General features: G+C 55.2%; 1 protein-coding gene across 1 annotated transcript in view; it reads left to right on the forward strand.

Moving 5' to 3' along the window:
* LTBP2 (latent transforming growth factor beta binding protein 2) overlaps window positions 1–20,441 on the forward strand; it is a 110,858-nt gene that overhangs the window by 87,405 nt on the left and 3,012 nt on the right. Inside the window, exons 19-36 of the mRNA XM_068964247.1 lie at window positions 3,432–3,551; window positions 8,413–8,532; window positions 9,615–9,737; window positions 9,960–10,085; window positions 10,506–10,631; window positions 11,713–11,835; window positions 11,963–12,088; window positions 12,430–12,552; window positions 13,192–13,323; window positions 13,585–13,710; window positions 14,743–14,886; window positions 15,851–16,042; window positions 16,172–16,255; window positions 17,247–17,375; window positions 17,691–17,828; window positions 17,910–18,077; window positions 18,371–18,652; window positions 19,998–20,147. Coding sequence (XP_068820348.1) covers window positions 3,432–3,551; window positions 8,413–8,532; window positions 9,615–9,737; window positions 9,960–10,085; window positions 10,506–10,631; window positions 11,713–11,835; window positions 11,963–12,088; window positions 12,430–12,552; window positions 13,192–13,323; window positions 13,585–13,710; window positions 14,743–14,886; window positions 15,851–16,042; window positions 16,172–16,255; window positions 17,247–17,375; window positions 17,691–17,828; window positions 17,910–18,077; window positions 18,371–18,652; window positions 19,998–20,147 — 2,532 coding nt within the window. The remainder of the gene's footprint in view (window positions 1–3,431; window positions 3,552–8,412; window positions 8,533–9,614; window positions 9,738–9,959; window positions 10,086–10,505; window positions 10,632–11,712; window positions 11,836–11,962; window positions 12,089–12,429; window positions 12,553–13,191; window positions 13,324–13,584; window positions 13,711–14,742; window positions 14,887–15,850; window positions 16,043–16,171; window positions 16,256–17,246; window positions 17,376–17,690; window positions 17,829–17,909; window positions 18,078–18,370; window positions 18,653–19,997; window positions 20,148–20,441) is intronic.

Raw genomic sequence — 20,441 nt, forward strand, 5'->3', positions numbered from 1 at the left:
CAAACTCACGTCCATCAAGTCGGTGATGCCATCCAGCCATCTCATCCTCTGTCGTCCCTTTCTCCTCTTGCCCCCAATCCCTCCCAGGATCAGAGTATTTTCCAATGAGTCAACTCTTCGCATGAGGTGGCCAAAGTACTGGAGTTTCAGCTTTACCATCATTCCTTCCAAAGAACACCCAGGACTGATCTCCTTTAGGATGAACTGGTTGGATCTCCTTGCAGTCCAAGGGACTCTCAAGAGTCTTCTCCAACACCACAGTTCAAAAGCATCAATTCTTCAGCACTCAGCTTTCTTCACAGTCCAACTCTCATATCCATACATGACCACTGGAAAAACCATAGCCTTGACTAGACGGACCTTTGCTGGCAAAGTAATGTCTCTGCTTTTCAATATGCTATCTAGGTTGGTCATAACTTTCCTTCCAAGGAGTAAGCATCTTTTAATTTCATGGCTGCAGTCACCATCTGCAGTGATTTTGGAGCCCAGAAAAATAAAGTCAGCCACTGTTTCCACTCTTTCCCCATCTATTTCCCATGAAGTGATGGGACCAGATACCATGATCTTAGTTTTCTGAATGTTGAGCTTTAAGCCAACTTCTTCACTCTCCACTTTCACTTTCATCAGGAGGCTTTTTAGTTTCTCTTCACTTTCTGCCATAAGGGTGGTGTCATCTGCATATCTGAGGTTATTGATATTTCTCCTGGCAATCTTGATTCCAGCTTGTGCTTCTTCCAGCCCAGCGTTTCTCATGATGTACTCTGCATATAAGTTAAATAAGCAGGGTGACAATATACAGCCTTGACGTACTCCTTTTCCTATTTGGAACCAGTCTGTTGTTCCATGTCCAGTTCTAACTGTTGCTTCCCGACCTGCATATAGGTTTCTCAAGAGGCAGGTCAGGTAGTCTGGTATTCCCATCTCTTTCAGAATTGTCCACAGTTTATTGTGATCCACACAGTCAAAGGCTTTGGCATAGTCAATAAAGCAGAAATAGATGTTTTCCTGGAACTCTCTTGCTTTTTCCATGATCTAGTGGATGTTGGCAATTTGATCTCATCATGGTCAACAAAAGAGTCCAAAATGCAGTACTTGGACGCAATCTCAAAAACAACAGAATGATCTCTGTTCATTTCCAAGGCAAACCATTCAATATCACAGTAATCCAAGTCTATGCCCCAACCAGAAACGCTGAAGAAGCTGAAGTTGAATGGTTCTATGAAGACCTATAAGACCTTTTAGAACTAACACCCCAAAAAAGATGTCCTTTTCATTATAGGGGACTGGAATGCAAAAGTAGGAAGTCAAGAAACACCTGGAGTAACAGGCAAATTTGGCCTTGGAATACAGAATGAAGCAGGGCAAAGGCTAATAGCATTTTGCCAAGAGAACGCACTGATCGTAGCAAACACCCTCTTCCAACAACACAAGAGAAGACTCTACACATGGACATTACCAGATGGTCAACACTGAAATCAGACTGATTATATTCTTTTCAGCCAAAGATGGAGAAGCTCTATACAGTCAGCAAAAACAAGACTGGGAGCTGACTGTGGCTCAGATCACGAACTCCTTATTGCCAAATTCAGACTTAAATTGAAGAAAGTAGGGAAAACCACTAAACCATTCAGGTATGACCTAGATCAAATCCCTTATGATTATACAGTGGAAGTGAGAAATAGATTTAAGGGACTAGATCTGATAGATAGAGTGCCTGATGAACTATGGACGGAGGTTCGTGACATTGTACAGGAGACAGGGATCAAGACCATCCCCATGGAAAAGAAATGCAAAAAAGCAAAATGGCTGTCTGGGGAGGCCTTACAAATAGCTCTGAAAAGAAGAGAAGTGAAAAGCAAAGGAGAAAAGGAAATATATAAGCATCTGGATGCAGAGTTCCAAAGAATAGCAAGAAGAGATAAGAAAGCCTTCCTCAGTGACCAATGCAAAGAAATAGGGGAAAACATTGGGGCTGGTGCACGGTGATGACCCAGAGAGATGTTATGGAGAGGGAGGAGGAAGGGGGGTTCATGTTTGGGAACGCATGTACACCCGTGGCAGATTCATGTCAATGTATGGCAAAACCAATACAGTATTGTAAAGTAAAATAAAGTAAAAATTAAAATTAAAAAAATAAATAAATAAATAAATTCAGCATTAAAAAAAAGAACATATTTAGACGTATAGAATTGCCATTTTAAATATCCCTAGCAATTATGATTATTGACAGTGTATGTTATACATCAAATAAACTATAATAATAAAAAAAAAGAAATAGAGGAAAACAACAGAATGGGAAAGACTAGAGATCTCTTCAAGAAAATTAGAAATACCTAGGGAACATTTCATGCAAAGATGGGCCAGAGCCATCCAGAGTTGATAAATTGAATCCATCCTTGAAATTGGAGCAAGTTTCTGCTGGCCATCAAACCAAGCAGAGGCATTTGTGTGAATGAAGGCTTAGAGGCTAGACCAGTGGGGATCAGCAAACACAGCAAGGCTGTGGTGAGGCCTTGTGAGGAAGTCTGAGCAGCAGGGAACCCTGGTGGGGCCTTAAAGAGGAAGGCACGACCAGGCTTGGGCTTTCAAGCCATCATAGGGCCCCATTATGCTTTGGGACAATAGAAGAAACCACGGGAACAGATCCACAGCTGCCTAAGATACTGTCTCTCACTGGCTGCTTAATTCCCAACCTTTTTTTTTTTTTGGCTGCTCCACACAGCTTGCAGGATCTTAGCTCCCCAACCAGGGATTGAACCTACGCCCCTGGCAGTGAAAGGACCAAGTCCTAACCACTGGATCACCAGGGAATCCCAATCCCTAACCTTGGGCTTCCCTGGTGGCTCAGACAGTAAAGCATCTGCCTGCAATGCAGGAGGCCTGGATTTAATCCCTGGGTTGGGCTGATCCCCTGGAGAAGGAAATGGCAACCGACTCCAGTACTCTTGCCTGGAAAATCCCATGGATGGAGGAGCCTGGTATGCTACAGTCCATGGGGTTGCAAAGAGTTGGACATAACTGAGCAACTTCACTAACCTTTAAGAAGGCCCCTAAGAACTCTAGGATCAGAGCTCTGGGGGATGTATTGGGGTCAAGAGGGGGACTTTTGTCGCCTCCTCGGATAGTGGCATATCCACTGCCACCTGACCTCAAGACCAGCCCTTGCACTGGAGTGAGGAGACAGCTGTGAGGGTCTCCAAGGGCCCCCAAAGTAGCCATCTTCCCTGGGAGAAGGGAACGCATGAGTTTGCAGGGGCCTGAGCTAGGTCAGTCTGACGTGACCTCGGAGCCCCCGCTGTTCATGGCTCTGGCAAGGACGTCTTCCCTGTCTGGGCCTCATCATGCACATCCTTGACCTTGGCCTCTGAGGGGATGCCCCAGGACCCCCTGCAGGGCTGGCCCCAACTCAAGACTTTTCTGTGTGTTCACAGACATAGATGAGTGTGAGCAGCCAGGGGTGTGCAGCCGGGGTCGGTGCACCAACACGGAGGGTTCCTACCACTGTGAGTGTGACCAGGGCTACATCATGGTCAGGAAAGGACATTGCCAAGGTAAGGAATGGGCTGCCGGCCCCATCATCTCCTGGCTCCTCCCCACCATCTGCTGTCCCTCCCCATCATCTCCTGGTCCCTCCCCATCATCTCCTGGTCCCTCCCCATCATCTCTTGGTCTCTTCCCACCATCTCCTGGTCCCTTTCCACCATCTCCTGTCCCTCTCCATCATCTCCTTGTCCCTCCCCATGCACTGCCCAGCACCAGCTCCCCTTCCAGCTTACCCCTGAGCCCACTCCTGTGCACAGAGAGACCTGTCTAGGATTCCAGGAGCCTCTCTGTTCCCTTAGTGGGATTTTGGCATCCTGTCTGCCCTGACAGCATAGGAGCCCAGTAACTTTGCATACATGAGATCCCAGGGGCTCCCCTCTGTGCACCTCTGCCCACCACTTGAGTTGCATGGTAGAGGGAAGGCTGATATCTGGGAGGTGCCTCAGGCATCAGGCTTGATCTGCTGGCTAAAGCTTGTCAGGCTGTAAGCTGGGCTGTATCCTTAGACGGCTACGTGTGGACACCTGACAAGTGTTCACGCGTTGGACCAATACACGCTGGTTGAAAAATATGAATGAATGAGCCCTCATCCCAGCCCCCTTTCCCAGTATCGCAAGTCTGCTGTGACATTGCCCACTGATGTCCTCACAGACTGGCTTGAACCTGCCACCATCATACCAGCTCCCGGCAGCCCTGCCACTTTCACCTCCCTGCCAGGCTGGGGTGTCAAAGGCTCACAAAAGGCCTGGGTCATGTGCTCCCAACTGGCTGAGACAAGAATGGGTGAGAGTAAATCAAAATTCTCTCTGGAAGGAAGTCCTGCCCTTGATCCAAAGATAGGTGCAGACTCCTCTCTGCCTCCTGGCTTCCCACGGCCAGGGCTTGCCTGGATTCAGAAGATCCTGGAAGTAAGAGATGAGCCTGTGTGTCTGGTGAAGGGAGTCCACCCCCGCTTCCCAATGCCGCTACTACAAAAGCAGAGTCCAGGGGAGAGGTCACTAGGAGGTGCAGGACAGACAAATCCCTGTCTGAATCCCCAGCGTCTCACCTCCCCCTCTCAATGCCTCCCTCTTTAAAGTCAGGCCCACTATGATCAAAACCAGACCCCACTCCCCTTGTCCTCATGAGCTTACTGAACCACAGACAGTCTGGCATTTTCCAGGAGAAGAGAGAGTGAAGGGAGTTGGCATTTGATGGGTGCCTGTTATAAGTGCCAGGTGCTAGACTAGGGTCTCAACAGATTGCTTCATTTAAGCATCCAACATTATTCATTTGGCATGAAACCTGATTAAAAAGTAAAACCAAAGGAAATGAACTAGGAAAATCCAAGGACATCTAAAGTCTCAAATTTATACTAACCAGTCCACATTGAGGGCACAGGCTCTGGTGGAGACAGATATGGGCTTGGCCTATTGTCTCAGTGTCTGAAGATGGAAACCATAACGCCCATGGCAGGGGCTCTGGTTAACCTGCTGAACAGCCATGCGAAGGGCACAGGCAGCCCTGCAGCAAGTAGGGGAGCCCGTTCTCTCTCATGTCTTGTCTCCCCCAGTGCCCGAGCCCGTGGCTCTGGATCACCTCCTTCCCTTCCGGAGGAAAGGGCCCAGACACACACAGCTTGGCTGGGAGGTCAGGCTGGGTTCCTGGCCCAGGACAGACACTCTTGAGTCTGTTGAAAGCAAGACTGATGTAGCCTGCACGCTCCTCCAGGTTTCCACCCGTAACCACAGCCCCAGCCCATCACCCTGGGAGCCCAGTCAATTTCCCCCTCCCTCTTTCTTCTTCCTCCAACTAAGAAACCACTCTCTCTCCACTTAAACTCAGAGTCTCTGGTGAAGGGCCTGAGTGGTCTGGACAGCAGCCCGTCCAAAGTCTCCATGGCATTTCCGTCGTCTCGGGACTCTGGGTTCCCACGGAGAGGGGCTAGGTCCCCCTGCAGACTGCCAGGGCTCTGCTGCCCTCCACCTACCCCCAAGGTCACCCATGGGTCCAGCCCCTGCAGGAGCACCATGCCCACCGTGTGCTCTCACAGTACCCTTCCACCTCCTCAAGCAGAGACTGCAGCGCTGGTTAGAGGAGCTCCACCATCTGCCCAGTATACAGACAGCAGGCTGGCAAGCTGGTCCCTGGGGTGCCTGTTTCCCGGGGTCTTCTGGGGTCTTTCTCGCAGCCTCATACCAAGAGGATGTGAAGCTTTAGTGAATCACATGGTCTCATTCTTTGGTCAGCAAACATTTCTTGAGCGCCAGCTGTGTCCCAGCCATGGGCCAGGAATACAGCCATAAAAAAGATAGACAGCGCCTGCCCCCCGACAACCAGGGTAAAACCTTTACCAAAACATACCATAATCTTTGGTTAAAATTTAAACCCTAGACTAGGCAAAAAACATCTGGCTCTCGTCCAGGCACCGAAAGGTTGGTGGGACATCCTCAGGATATCTGGTGACTTCAGAGCCTGTGCTTTTAACAGGGATTCATCCATGGCTTGGCTAGTGGCTCTAATATATTGGCCCCCATTTAGAAAAGGCCCGCCCTGGTTCAGGTAGAGACTAGGGGCTGCTTTGACCCTCTGCCCCCCCACCACCCCCACCTCCCAGGCATGAACATCACTGGCTGGGGCTCTGGCCTGAGGAAGGAAGCCCGTGGCAGTGTGCCAGGATAGGCCGGGTTATGCTGCAGTAACAACCAGCCTCAATCTTAATGTCATATAGGACATAGCAGACTTGATATCTGACCAAAGCCACATATCCATCATGGGTGTGCCGGGGGTCCTGGTCCGCATCTTCTCATCTTGAACCAGGCTAAAGGAAGAGCATCTTGAATGTGGCCACTGTCCGTGGAAGAAAGAAAGAGCACTCTGCAGGGTTGCACACAAATAAGTGTTTGGGCCCATAAATTACACACATGATATCCACTCAAAGCTACTGGGCAGCACTAGTCCTCCTGCCCCACCCAACCACAAGGGACCAGGAGGCACAAGCCCACCACAACCCAAAAAGTGAGAGAGCTAGAATTCTCAGTGGAGCAGGATTTGTCCCACAGGTCTCCTAATGCCCAACATGATGCACTTCTGGCACCACCTCCGCAAGTGTGCCCAGAACACTTTGGGCAGGGCAGAGCTCAGAGCCCTTTGCTCCCACTAAGTCTAATCTCCTTCTGATGTTGCCTGACCCCGCAGGAGAGGTCCAAAGACTCCATTTTTCCTCGGTGTGGTCTTACAGGAGGATACTTGCCTCCATCTCTTTCTCTTCATCCCTGAGTCTCGCATCCCTGAAGCAGACTTGCGGCTCATTCCCAATGGCTTTGCCCATCTTGCTTCTGGTATCTCAGCCAGGATTGGCAGGCCAGGCTGCTGGCCAAAGCTGGTGGCCCTAGAACCTTCATTTCTTCCATCTCCGCCTTGTTCTCTCCAGTTCTGTTTTTACAGAAGCTTCTAGAATAGTTTAGCCTGGTATCACCACAACCCAACTAGGGGTTCTTGGTTGCCCTCTTTCCTGAGATGAGCCTTATCTCAGTGTCCCTGAGATTGCCCAGGAGTTCTGGGTATCTCCTAGCACACACACCCTTGAAACACCCTCTGCTCTGTGTATGTCTTCCTCATGTGGACCCGTAGGGTGAAGTTTTGGCTGTGAGAGGTGACCGCTTCCCTGGAACAGAGGGCTCTGATGGACCCAGTCTTCTGCAGACCAAACAACCTCAGAGGAGATTCATTTTCACCCTCCACTTCCGGGCCCCTGTCCTTTTGCAGGAAGCCTGTGTTCTGACCATTGGCCCTGCCTCCTGCCTTTCTCTTCTTCTCCCTGGGTGCTGAGCAGGTCTTCCTCCCAGTCAATAGGGCCTCTGAATCTGCATGAGTGAGCAGGTGGACTTCCTGCGGGAGGGCGACAAATACCCATGCAGGGAAGGTGAACCGTCCTGTTTCCTCTGGAGCTCAGTCAATCTGTCTATAGTGAAGAGTGACCGGGAGCCTGCACACTGGGCCAGAGGAGCTGACCGTCTTCCTGTCGTCCTGACCCAGAGTTCAGTCCCCGGGTTCCAACCTCACCAACTCGGCCCAGGTAGCTGGGGTGGCTTGGAAACTGGACTCCCCAGCATGCTGGCTTTGCATTGGGCAGAGCCCTGTGTGCCGTTCTTGGGAGCAAGCTCGCCCTCCGCCCCGTTGTTCTCATCTCCCAGGACTGGCTCCTCTCCCTCCATGGCTCCCCCCTCCCCCTGCTTGTCTGATCGGTGCTCAGACTCATCCTTTCGGGCTGGCTTTCCTGAATCTCACCAGAGTGGGCGTGGGAGCCCTACGTGGTTCTCAGCTAGAAGAAAATTCCCCTCTCCAGCAGCCTTCCTAGCCTCTGCGTCAGCCTCACTCTGCATCAGCCTCAGGGCTGGTCTTGGCCACATCAAAGATTGGGGGAGTCATCCTCTGTCCTCCTTTCTGGGTGCCAGGAAGCCTGTTTGGCCTTCATTGCCCAGCTAGGATCTATTGTGGGGTCTCTGGGGCCTTTTGTGCCAAGCACATCCAATCCCATCATCGTCACCCCTTGTAAATGAACAAGGGAGAGACGAAGGTCTTTCCCAAGAGTCCAGCTCATGACTTCGAGCCCTCTAACCCTCCCCAAGCTACTGAGAGCACAGCCTCCTGCATCAGGGCTTCTCCCTTCCTCTCGGTCTTCCCTCCCTCTTTTGTCCAGGACGGTGGGTGGGAGGTGGGGGTGGGAACACAAGAGAACACTCACATCTTCCTGGTTTCCATCTGTACAGAAACTGACATCCCTCCTTCCCCCCGACCGAGAGCAGGGTCAAGGATGTACTCCTTCACAGCCCACCCGCGGGCCGTGGTTCCCAGAGATGACCAAGGCAGGGGCTGTTATTTTTGCAGATATCAACGAATGCCGTCACCCTGGCACCTGCCCTGATGGGAGATGCGTCAACTCCCCCGGCTCCTACACTTGCCTGCCCTGCGAGGAAGGCTACAGGGGCCAGGGCGGGAGCTGTGTAGGTGAGGGCTGCCTGCCAAGGCATGGAGGGGGCTGTTTGGCCTGGGGACTCTGGGTTGAGCCCACACATGGTGGTGGGGGGAGGCGAGGGCAGAGGGAAATGGCTTGGAGGCTATTGCCTTCATGACCCAGCTGGGTTTCCAGATGACATTGGGCATGAGGTGGGTGTGCTTCAGTTACTGGTGCTCTGCCCTCTGAATCAGCCAGGGTAGGAGGGCCCCTTAGGGTCCTTGGCCATATCCGTCCAGGAGCTACATACAGCCCAAGGTTCCAGAGGCTTCTGGGGCTGGATTCTGCTAGGTAGGCTGAAGGTGCCACACGTCTTTTGGAAGAGGCTGATGCCAGTGGTGTGGAGGAGGGGTCTTCTGCCCTCCTGGACCTCAAGAGCAACCTCTAACACCAACGCCTAAGAGAGCAGCAGGTGGTCTTCTCTGGAGGTCAGGGTGGGGGGCGGTGCATGTCAGCTGTAGGAGGAATGCTCTTTCCCTCAACCCTCGCAGGAAGAAGGGCCCAGGGCTCGGGATGCCAGGAGGCACTGAGTCATGAATAGAGACTTTGAGGCTCTGGAGAGGGCAGGCATTTCCCAGGCCCTTGAGACTGCCGCTCAACCACCCAGGCAGACTTGGCCTCGCTCTCTGTTACCCACTCGCCTGCTGAAGCTGGTGGGTGGGCTGGGAACTTGCGGTCATACCCATTTGGTTGGCGGGGAAGAGACCAGAGAGGTTCAGACTCACTCTAGGGTGAGGCAGAAGTCTTAGACACTTGCCTCCAGGTGTCCTCAGATGGGCCAAATCAGTCCCAGGGCTGGGGCGAGGGGAACCTGGCCCCCCTTTTCTAGGAACTTGCAGGGCGCTCTGTGTCACTGGATGGAGCTGAAGTCAGCTCAGGGATGGAAGTTAGTTCGGCGGGGGAAGGGTACCCAGCCAAGGTAGATGGGTCCAGGAGCAGGAATGTCCTCTGGTCCTTCCCAGGGTGCTAGGGCCCCTCGGAATGCTGGTTCCTGGCCTCTTAATGGAGGTGCTCTCGGCCTGATGCTGGAGGCTGTGCAAGGGATAGGAGGCTAGCTTGGACTTCTCTCCCACAGATGTGAATGAATGTCTGACCCCTGGGGTCTGCACCCACGGAACGTGCATCAACCTGGAGGGCTCCTTTAGATGCTCCTGTGAGCAGGGCTACGAAGTTACCCCAGATGAGAAGGGCTGCCAAGGTACAAGGATCCAAAGCGCCCTTTGTCCATCCATGACATGTCCGCCTGCAGCTCCTTCCCTCTGGCTCACATCCCTGAGCTGACCCAACACAGCGCTGCTGCAGAGACTGTCTTTCCCCGACAACCCCCCAACCCCACCCCACCCCTCCCTGTCAACCTCTGGCTAGCCTGGCATGTCTGTCCTGCAGAGAGCCCCACACAGAGCTCAATGGCCTGTTTCAGATGTCGACGAGTGTGCCATCCGGGCCTCGTGCCCCACGGGCCTCTGTCTCAACACGGAGGGCTCCTTCACCTGCTCAGCCTGCGAGAGTGGGTACTGGGTGAATGAGGATGGCACCGCCTGTGAAGGTAACCCTGGGGAGGGGGTTGGCCAAGGGGAGCTGAGAGCACAGACCCTCGGACCTCCCAAAGAACCCTCCGTTTGTTCCCTGGTTTGGGGTTGATGCTGAGGGTCTCCGGACCAGGCAAGAGGACCCTGTGAATAGACTTGCGCTTCTGTTTTCTCCATGAGGACAGAAGGAGAAGGGAGTCACAGTAACAAGAGGGAAAGAAGCTGATGGCCGAGCCGCCCCAGAAGCATCCCCGGGGAGAGGGTGCGGGGCTTATCCTGTAAGAGGCCCAGAGCCAGGGCTCCCCTTCCCTGGGGGCCCACAGAGTCCGACAAGCTCAGAGAGGGAACCAGAGATCTGGGGTGGTTCTGGCCTGGCCAGGTGGAGGGAGGCATCCCCAGGCCCCCTGGGTGACTGACTGGCTGACTGTCTGCCCTAGACCTAGACGAGTGCGCCTTTCCGGGAGTCTGCCCGTCCGGAGTCTGCACCAACACTGCCGGCTCCTTCTCCTGCAGGGACTGCGAGGCGGGCTACCAGCCCAGTGCCCTGGGCCACACCTGTGAAGGTGAGAGGACCCCGACAGGGAACAGGAGACTAGCCCTTCACCTCAGAGAAGGGAGTTCGCCTCGGAGGGTGGGCCAGCTGGAGACGCCTGTTCTCGCCCTCCCTCCCTAAACAGGCATCAGAAAGGCGACTGCAGATCTGGGTCTAGGGAGCCAATGAGCCACTGGACCAAAGCTTCAGTGCTTGTCACAAGCATGGGGAGTTGTTCGATCGAAGTGCGGCTTCCAGGCCTTGGCAGACGGGCTAAGTCTGTCTGTTGGGGGTGGGGGTCTTGAGATCTGTTATCTAACAGGCTTCTCAAGAGTTCCTTGTAAAGGTGGGTGCTGCGACATTATTCTAAAGACCCTGGCTGGTACCAGGCCATCTGTGAAAGAAACCGAAAGTGTTAGCTGCTCAGTCGCATCCGACTCTTTGTAACCCCATGGACTGTATGGACTATAGCCCACCAGGCTCCTCTGTCCATGGGATTCTCCAGGCAAGACTACTGGAGTGGGTTGCCATTTCCTTCTCCAGGGGATCTTCCCACTCAGGGATCAAACCCAGTTCTCTTGCATTGGCAGGCGGGTTCTTTACCAGGGAAAAGAAGCTGAGCCACCAGGGAAGTCCCAGGGCAATCTGTAGGCCAATTGAAATAATCCACTTTCTGTTACCTCCTCAGGTTCTCTGTATCTGTTTCCTCCGCTTATTTCTCAGTTGTTTTCCTGTTGTTTCTGTAAAATCTCAGCCACGATGAGAGCAGTAGGGTTTGGCCACCTTAGGCCAGGGTTGCTGCTAGGGGAGACCAGGTGTGCCCTGGGCAGGCACAGCGTGGGCAGCGGGAGGTCGGGGGAGTCTGTCGGGCTGGGTTGGGGCAGGATGGAGGGAGCTGCAGCCATCCTCCTCCCCAAAGGCTCCCTCGCCAGCTTCTCCCAGCTGTGCCAGTTTACAAGCGGATGGTGCTCCTATGGGTCCAGTCTCCTCGGGCAGACCCCCAGGTCCTCTGGAGACCTCCCTGTTGATCCCTGCCCTTGGGAGGTCTTCCCATCAGTTCTGCCTCCCCACCCCACCCCTCCGTACTACCGTCTCCTGGTGTGGCCCTGCAGATGTGGACGAGTGTGAAGACCCCCAGAGCAGCTGCCTGGGAGGCGAGTGCAAGAACACGGCTGGCTCCTACCAGTGCCTCTGTCCCCCGGGCTTCCAGCTGGCCAATGGCACGGTGTGTGAGGGTGAGTGGCTCAGGTCTCTCCGGCCGGGGACGGGGTGGGGCGGAGGGTTTCCCTGCACCGCGCACTGCACTGCCCGGGGAACATCGCCCCCTGCCGGGGAAGACACCGCCTGCTCATCTGCCCGCAGATGTGGACGAGTGTGTGGGCGAGGAGTACTGCGCACCGCGCGGCGAGTGCCTCAACAGCCACGGGTCCTTCTTCTGCCTCTGTGCCGACGGCTTCGTCAGCGCGGACGGGGGCACCAGCTGCCAAGGTGAGAAGCCGGCAGCAGGGGGCGCGAGGGGTACTCGCGGTCCACCTGGGATGGGAAGATGGGAGGCTGAGGGATGAGGGCGGGAACCAGGGGTCAGGGAGAGTCTCTGGAGCCCTCCTCCAGGGCCTGTCCACGATGCATACGGCAGGTGCCTTCACCCTCTGCCCTGCCTGGTTCCAGGGCTCCACGCCCAACGGCGCCTCTGGCTTCCAGCTCTGGACTCTTGTTCAGATCTTCCAGGCCTTTTCTACTTCGAGCCATCCCTGGCCCTCCTCTGAGCGAAACTGCCCAGGGCCCTGGGGACCCATGGCTGGCCCTGCTGACAAACGTCTCTATTCTAGATGTGGACGAGTGTGCAGTCACTGACCGGTGTCTCGGGGGCCAGTGTGTCAACACCGACGGCTCCTTCAACTGTGTGTGTGAGACTGGCTTCCAGCCCTCCCCAGAGAGTGGGGAGTGTGTGGGTAAGGGCTCCAGGGGGTAAGCAGACAGGGCTCTGCCCCATGTCGACAGACAGACACCTCCACCCTGCCAGCTCCTCCGCTCCCTGGGGCCAGGAGCCCCAGCTTCGAGCACTTTCCATAGATAAATCATCCAATGGATAATGTCTTTATTCAGCCTCTTCTGACTCAGGGATTGCCCCCAGGATGTCCTTGTGCTGTGGCAGAGCACACAGTCTAGTTTTTTGAAAGTCAAATAGATGCAATAGACATTTACACCACCTGGGTTCAATGCATTTTGTTGGGACAAATAGACAGTTATGGATCTTCTTGAAACTAAGCAAGGGAGACATATGAAGACAGCTCTCCATAATACATGTTGGGAAAGGTGTTATATAGAGAGAGGTAGACAGTGCTCTGCTGTGGAGGGCAGAGTGCAGGGGAAAAGGAGTGTCCCAGAGGCTGAGAGCTCTCCTGGACAATCAGGCCTGCGGCTCAGGGGAAAGGGTCCTGAACTTGATGTTTTGGGGTTGAAATGAGCATAGTGGTTTGGAACCAATCAAGAACCTCAGAAGTTGAGGAGCACAACCTTGTCATGCCAGAGATATGGGGTTGGGGTAGTGACCTGGCCACTTCTGTCCCCTCTCCTGGCCCTGGGGACAGACATTGACGAGTGCGAGGACCTCGGAGAACCGATGTGCGGGGCCTGGAGGTGCGAGAACAGCCCTGGCTCCTACCGCTGTGTCCTGGGCTGCCAGCCTGGCTTCCACATGGCCCCGACGGGAGACTGCATTGGTGAGTGGGGAGGGGGCGTGCGGGCTGGGAGGCCTAGGACAACATCTACTTCTCACGTACCTGGCTAGAAACGATTTTTTCAGCTGTCTGTGTGTTTTCCATGCAGCAGCGCTTACACAAAAATTGAAGAGGACTGTTTAGTTTTCTCACTCTGTGTTCAGAAGTTAGTGTTCAGAGATCTTGGTGTTAATAAGCCAGATAAATAAGTATTCCCAGCAAACAGAGAGCACACCCTACACTGTATCCCGCCCTGTCCCGCAGACATAGACGAGTGTGCCAACGACACCATGTGTGGGGCCCATGGCTTCTGCGACAACACCGACGGCTCCTTCCGCTGCCTCTGTGACCAGGGCTTCGAGACCTCGCCCTCCGGCTGGGACTGCGTTGGTGAGAAGCCTGTGGCCTAGCCAGCTCTGAACCAGAGAAGGGAAGGCTTTCGGGCCCTTGACCCCGTCTCCACAGATCTTGGCTGCCCTGCATAGAGGGGCCCTAGGGCCCTCCTCCTGAAAGGTTCAGGGTCACGTGGGCTCCACATGGAGCCCTCAACACAGAGTGACAAGGAAGGGGGATTTCAGCTCCCCCGACAGAGGATGAGATGGTTGGATGGCATCCACCAACTCAATGGACATGAATTTGAATAAAACTCCGGGAGTTGGTGATGGACAGGGAGGCCTGGCATGCTGCAGTCCATGGGGTCTCAAAGAGTCGGACACGACTGAGCGACTGAACTGAACTGAACTGAACTACAGGGGCACCTTGGGCTTCCCAGGTGGCTCAGTGGTAAAGATGCCACCTGCCAATGCAGGAGATGTAGGAGACGTGCGTCCAATCCCTGGGTTGGGAAGACCCTTTGGAGTAGGAAATGGCAACCCACTCCAGTATTCTTGCCTGGAGGATTCCCATGGATAGCGGAGCATGGCGGGTTACAGTCCATGCATGGGGTCACAAAGAGTGGCACCCGATTGCGCAGTGGAGCACACACACACACACACACACACACACACACACACACGCCCACTGGGGCACCGTGGCCAGGTTGATCAGGGAAGCGAGGCCCCCCTTCTACCAGCAGGGGGAGCAAGCACACTAGTGAAGGCGCCACCCTTCCCCAGAGACCCAAGGGTTCAAGAGGCACGTTTGGGGAATATGCAGAAGAAAGAACCCTTCCTCCTTGTCCATTTATGGGCCCTTTTCTGCCACCCTTTTCCTTCTCCCTCCCTTCCCATCCCCTCTGCTCACCTGGTCCTCCTTCCTGCGAAGTCATACCCGCTTCCTGCTCTTCCCCAGGCCTTTAGCCTGTTTCTTTGGGGGTTGCGGGGGTGGGGCGGGGATGAGATGGGGATCTGCCTGCGGGGCTGGAGGCAGGGGCAGGGGCCTCGGCCTCTCCCTCGCCCGCGAGCCGGTCTTCCTGTCTGGCAGACGTGAACGAGTGTGAGCTCATGCTGGCGGTGTGTGGGGCGGCGCTCTGCGAGAACGTGGAGGGCTCCTTCCTGTGCCTCTGCGCCAGCGACCTGGAGGAGTACGACGCTCAGGAAGGGCGCTGCCGCCCGCGGGGGGCTGGAGGTGAGCCCTACGCCCCATCCTCACGGTGCACCCCCCGCTGTCTGGCGTACACAGTGCTTCCACTGCTCCAGCTCTTGAGAGAGATCTCGGCGATGTGGGCAGGGGAGCATCTTAGGGCTGGAGTGCGGAGTGCGGAGGGGTGAGGAGTCTGAGTGTGGAGCAAAGTCGACTATGCCCCGGGAACCTCCAGGAGGTTGCAGGGCTTCGACGACCCTGCAGGAGGCTCGAGAAGCTCTAATGCCAACTTGGGGGCCGGGGGGAGGGCAGGGAGCTCAGACTGAGCCTTGGTTGTCATTGTTCAGTCGCCAAGTCTGGGGTCACTCTTCGTGACCCCATGGACTGCAGCACATCAGGCATCCTGTCCCTCACCATCTGAGCCTTGGAGGGACCCTCAGTCAAACCCCAGGAACCTCTTAGGTGAGGGAGACCCAGAAACTGAGCTAAACTCCCCCGTCCCACTCCACTCCAGAGCTGCCGGTTTCAGCCTCTCAGCCCAGGACTGGGATTCAGCTGGCCTTCTCTGACATGGGGGAAAGCAAGCAGGACCCGGAACAAGGAAGAGTGGGAGGGGCAGGGGTACAGTGTGACACAGAGGAATGGAACGGTGTACCATACCATGCCTGTATGGTGTGATATGCCGGGGACTGGGGCCACCCCACTGCAGGGGAGGAAGGCAGGATGGTATCTTGGAAAGAGTAGGGGTGTGGCACCAGAGGAACTGGGGTCACTTCCCTGCTCTGCCACTAGGTGGCTCCTGCAAGTCATCTAGCTTCTCTAAACCTCAACTGCCTCTTCTGTAAAAGAAAGCTGATGATAATAAGCTCTTCATAAGGCATATCAAGTGAGACAATTAAAGTACACTGTAACGTGCCATATAAATGTTTAAAATTTAAATAAATTCAAAGGCCAGGGTGCCCCAGGGGGCCATGAACAGACATTAATAAGGGGCGTCTGTCACACACAGGTCCGAGTGTCCCTGAGGCCAGGCCAGGGGCACACCCACCAGGCCCCGTCCGCATGGAATGCTACTCTGGACAGAAGGACCAAAAGCCCTGCTCCAGCCTTCTGGGCCGGAACACCACGCAGGCCGAGTGCTGCTGCACCCAGGGCACCGGCTGGGGAGATGCCTGTGACCTGTGCCCAGATGAGGACTCAGGTAAGGCCCCCAAGGGTCCCAGGTCCTCTCAGAGTCGGCTCTGCAGAGTGACACAGAAAGAAGTCGGGGGGGGGGGGGGTTGGCGTGCAGAGTCTTTCTCTCTCTGAGCTTGGATGCCTCCCTGCACAGTCGAGTTCAGCGAGATCTGCCCTAGTGGGAAAGGCTACATCCCTGTTGAAGGAGCCTGGATGTTTGGACAGACCACATACACAGGTAACCTCCCCAAGACCCTCCTCCCCAAATGCCACTCACCTCAGTGGGCCTGGCCTGGTCCCCCAGGAGGCCTCTGCATGCAGGCTTCGCCTCTCAGGTTGCTTCTAACCTTCCTGTCCCAAGGCTACAGACCTGCAGATCTTTAGCTGGAAGTTCTGACCTGAGCTCCTCCTGGATTGTCCCGTCAACCCCACTTTGGTTTTCTCTACTCCCCCTGAGGCTGAGCTCTCCAGGAACAAGCTATGATGCCTTGACTAACCCACTCCCAGGGCACAGGGAAAGAGGCCAGAGGCAGCTGCTGATCTCCCTGGCCCCACTTACAGAGCCAGAAACTTTGAGGAACTCATCCTCAGAAAGGGTGGTTCGGGTATGGACTTATACCTGAAACTGGAAAAGGAAACAGCAGAATCAGAAATGGTTCTCCTTGAGTGCCTATTATGTGCCAAGCACTATTTTAAGCACCTCACATGTATTAACATCTCAACCCTCATAACAACTCTACAAGGTTAAGGAGTAGGAGCCACATTCTCTAGGTAGGGAACTGAAGCAAGGGACAACCTAAGCAATTGGCCCAATGTCACCTGCCCCATCAAGTGGCAAGGCTGGGATTTGGCCCCAGTCAGTCTCGCTTTTGGAGAAGGCAATGGCACCCCACTCCAGTACTCTTGCCTGGAAAATCCCATGGACAGAGGAGCCTGGTAGGCTGCAGTCCATGAGGTCGCTAAGAGTCGGACACGACTGAGAGACTTCACTTTCACTTTTCACTTTCATGCATTGGAGAAGGAAATGGCAACCTACTCCAGTGTTCTTGCCTGGAGAATCCCAGGGCTGGGGGAGCCTGGTGGGCTGCCGTCTATGGGGTCGCACAGAGTTGGACAGGACTGAAGCGACGCAGCAGCAGCAGCAGCAGTCTGGCTTTGGAGCCCCTAGATCTAAGGACTGCCTCATCCCGCGTCTCGCCTTGCCCTCACTCAGCTCTGCCCTCCCGCAGATGCCGACGAATGCGTGATGTTCGGGCCCGGGCTCTGCCGGAATGGCCGGTGTCTCAATACGGTGCCCGGCTACATCTGCCTGTGCAACCCTGGCTACCACTACAATGCTGCCCTCAGGAAGTGTGAGGGTGAGGACGCCCGCCACCCCTCCCCACCCTGGGGCCCACAGCTGAATGCTCCCCCACCCCCCTGCCAGGCAGCCTAGTTCTGGCTGGAAGTGTCCCCCTTCCCTAGGGAGGATGCCTGCTACAGCAGGTGGGTCTGAGGTGGGGGGCGAGGGGACCTACTAGCAAGTCATCCTTGGGCTGGGGCCTCCCAGGCTGGGCGGGAGGTGGAGGGGCATTATCAGTTACAAGAAACCCCCCTTCCCTGAAGGCAGCGGTGGGTGGACATGGCATGTGGGCACTGCCCCCAACGTTCCTCCCTGTCTCCTTGCCTCCCAGATCATGACGAGTGCCAGGACATGGTCTGTGAAAATGGCGAGTGTGTGAACACAGAAGGCTCCTTCCACTGCTTCTGCAGCCCACCCCTCACTCTGGACCTCAGCCAGCAGCGCTGTGTGAACAGCACCAGTGGTGCGGGTCAGTGGGGGTGGGGGTGGGGGGGGCGCAGCAGGGGGAGTGGACCGGGGCTGGGGAGGCTCACGTGCCCTGTGCCCCCAGAGGACCTGCCTGACCACGACATCCACATGGACATCTGCTGGAAGAGAGTCACCAACTACGTGTGCAGCCATCCCCTGCACGGCCGCCGCACCACCTACACCGAGTGCTGCTGTCAGGACGGCGAAGCCTGGAGCCAGCAGTGTGCTCTGTGCCCCCCCAGGAGCTCCGGTGAGAAGGCGGGGATGCCTCAGAGCTGGGCCCCCAGGGAGGGGATGTCCTCACCTTGGAAAGGGGCAGGGGCTTCAGAAAGGAGTAGGGCAAGTCATGGGCCTGCCTTCCCTCCATCTTGTTTGGGGATGGATGCTGTAGGGCAGAGGGGGATTAGGGGAGAGGAACACCGCCAGGAACTCGGGGCGGTGGTCCCAGCACCTCCCTCCGTTCTTGAGTCGAGAAACAGCACCCTGGGCCTCAGCTCCCAAGAGCCCGGGCCCAGCTTCCTCTCTCGCTCCTGCTCCCGACAGAGGTCTACGCTCAGCTCTGCAACGTGGCCCGGATCGAAGCCGAGCGGGAGGCTGGGATCCACTTCCGGCCTGGCTATGAGTACGGCCCCGGGCCCGATGACCTGCACTATAGCCTCTACGGCCCAGATGGGGTCCCCTTCTACAACTACCTGGGCCCCGAGGATGCCATCCCCGAGCCACTCTTCCCCAGCATGGCCGGCCGCCCGGGGGACCGCATACCGCTCCCTGAACCTCCCCTGCAGCCCTCAGAACTCCAGCCCCACTATGTGGCCAGCCACCCAGGTCTGTGTTGCTGCAAAAACGGGGAAGAGGTGGGCTCTGAAGCGGTTTCACTTCCATCTTCTCCATCTGCTCATCACTGTCAGCAGGGTGAGGACAGGAAAGGGAAAAATCCACCTAGCCCTCTCACGGGTCACCCAAGGGACAGGCGCTAACAACCCCCTCTGATGGCCTAACTAACACAGGGGATGCTAAAACGTACAGGACACCATCCCAACCTCACAGCTGCTTGCGGGAGCTGAGAGGGACCAGCAGCACGCTCCTCCCACGCGACGTACAGTCTGCAGAACACCCTCCTCTACAGGCTCAAACCTGTGACCCGAAGTGGGAATTGTTGTTGTTCAGTCACTAAGTCATCTCTGACTCTTTGCGACCCCATGGACTGCAGCATGCCAGGCTTCCCTGTCCTTCATTATCTCCCTGAGTTTGCTTGTCCATTGAGTCGGTGATGCTGTCCAACCATCTCATCCTCTGTCGTCCCCTTCTCCTCCTACCTTCAATCTTTTCCCAGCATCAGGGTCTTTTTCCAGTGAGTCAAGCTCTTTGCATAAGGTGGCCAAAGTAATGGAGCTTCAGCTCCAGCATCAGTTCTTCCAATGAATATTCAGGGTTGATTTCCTGTAGGATTGACTGGTTTGACCTCCTTGCTACCCAAGGGACTGACTCTCAAGAGTCTTCTCCAGCACCACAGTTTGAAATGGGAATTAAGGATTTCTAAGCCCTTTAAAGGCCCACCGTGGTGACCTGGTTTGTAAGTGGCAATGACTCCAGCACTCAGGACTTGGATTCTAATAAGGAAGTTGGGCTTGGCATCTGTGCAATGGTGTTTGCCACGGGCACAGCCACTGTATCAGACTGATCAAAACTACAGTGAGGTTAGGAGGAGGGTCTTTTCCAGGGGAGGGGAGTAACTTAGAGAAAGAAGAGGGTTAGGCAGACCTGGGAGCAGTTTTGCTTTATGGTGAGTGAGGGTAGTCCCTTTTGCTACCAGTCCTGTCCACCCCCAAAAAGCTATGTGAAGATTTTACTGTAACATCCTGCCACTAACCACAACAAAATCAAAACTATACAGAGATACTGAAGTGCTCAGGATCTCTGGTGTTGTGAAAGCAGTGAGTCCCCACCTCCGCAGAGCCTCATTTAAAGCAAGCAGGTTTCCCCATCTAAAAATGACACATGCTTATTTTTTAGGGGTATTGCCTTTTGTTTCACCATCTTTCTATGACAGTGTTATAACCCTCCCCACCCTACCCCAGGAGTTCATTAGGCTCCTCTGAGCAGAGGGCAAGGGTCTCAAGGTGGGGTACAAAACCTCAGCCCCCCTGGCTCTCTGACTCCCTCCTCCCAGAGCACCAGGCCGGCTTCGAAGGGCTCCAGGCAGAGGAGTGCGGCATCCTGAATGGCTGTGAGAATGGCCGCTGCGTACGTGTGCGCGAGGGCTACACCTGTGACTGCTTCGAGGGCTTCCAGCTGGACACGGCCCACATGGCCTGTGTGGGTAGGTCTGGAATCAAGAGTGCCAATGCCCAGGGGGCAGGACGGCCCTACTGGCTTCATGTGGAATAGTCAGACTGGCCCACTGCTCACTTAGGGATGCCTGACTTCGCCTAGGTGGCTGACCCACTGCTGCCCGCTGGAGGGCCTGCTGGGCACCAAGCCAGGTGGTGAGAGCTCCAAAGGTCTATCGCTATGATTAGAAAGCCCTTTCCATGGAGGTTCCTAGATAGAAGAAAGGCAGGGGCAAGACAGCATGGTCACAGTAAGGGCTCACGACCCCTGGCTTTGTGTCCGT

Source organism: Capricornis sumatraensis, chromosome 2 (genome assembly GCF_032405125.1).
Source record: "Capricornis sumatraensis isolate serow.1 chromosome 2, serow.2, whole genome shotgun sequence".
Classification (NCBI taxonomy): Eukaryota; Metazoa; Chordata; class Mammalia; order Artiodactyla; family Bovidae; genus Capricornis; species Capricornis sumatraensis.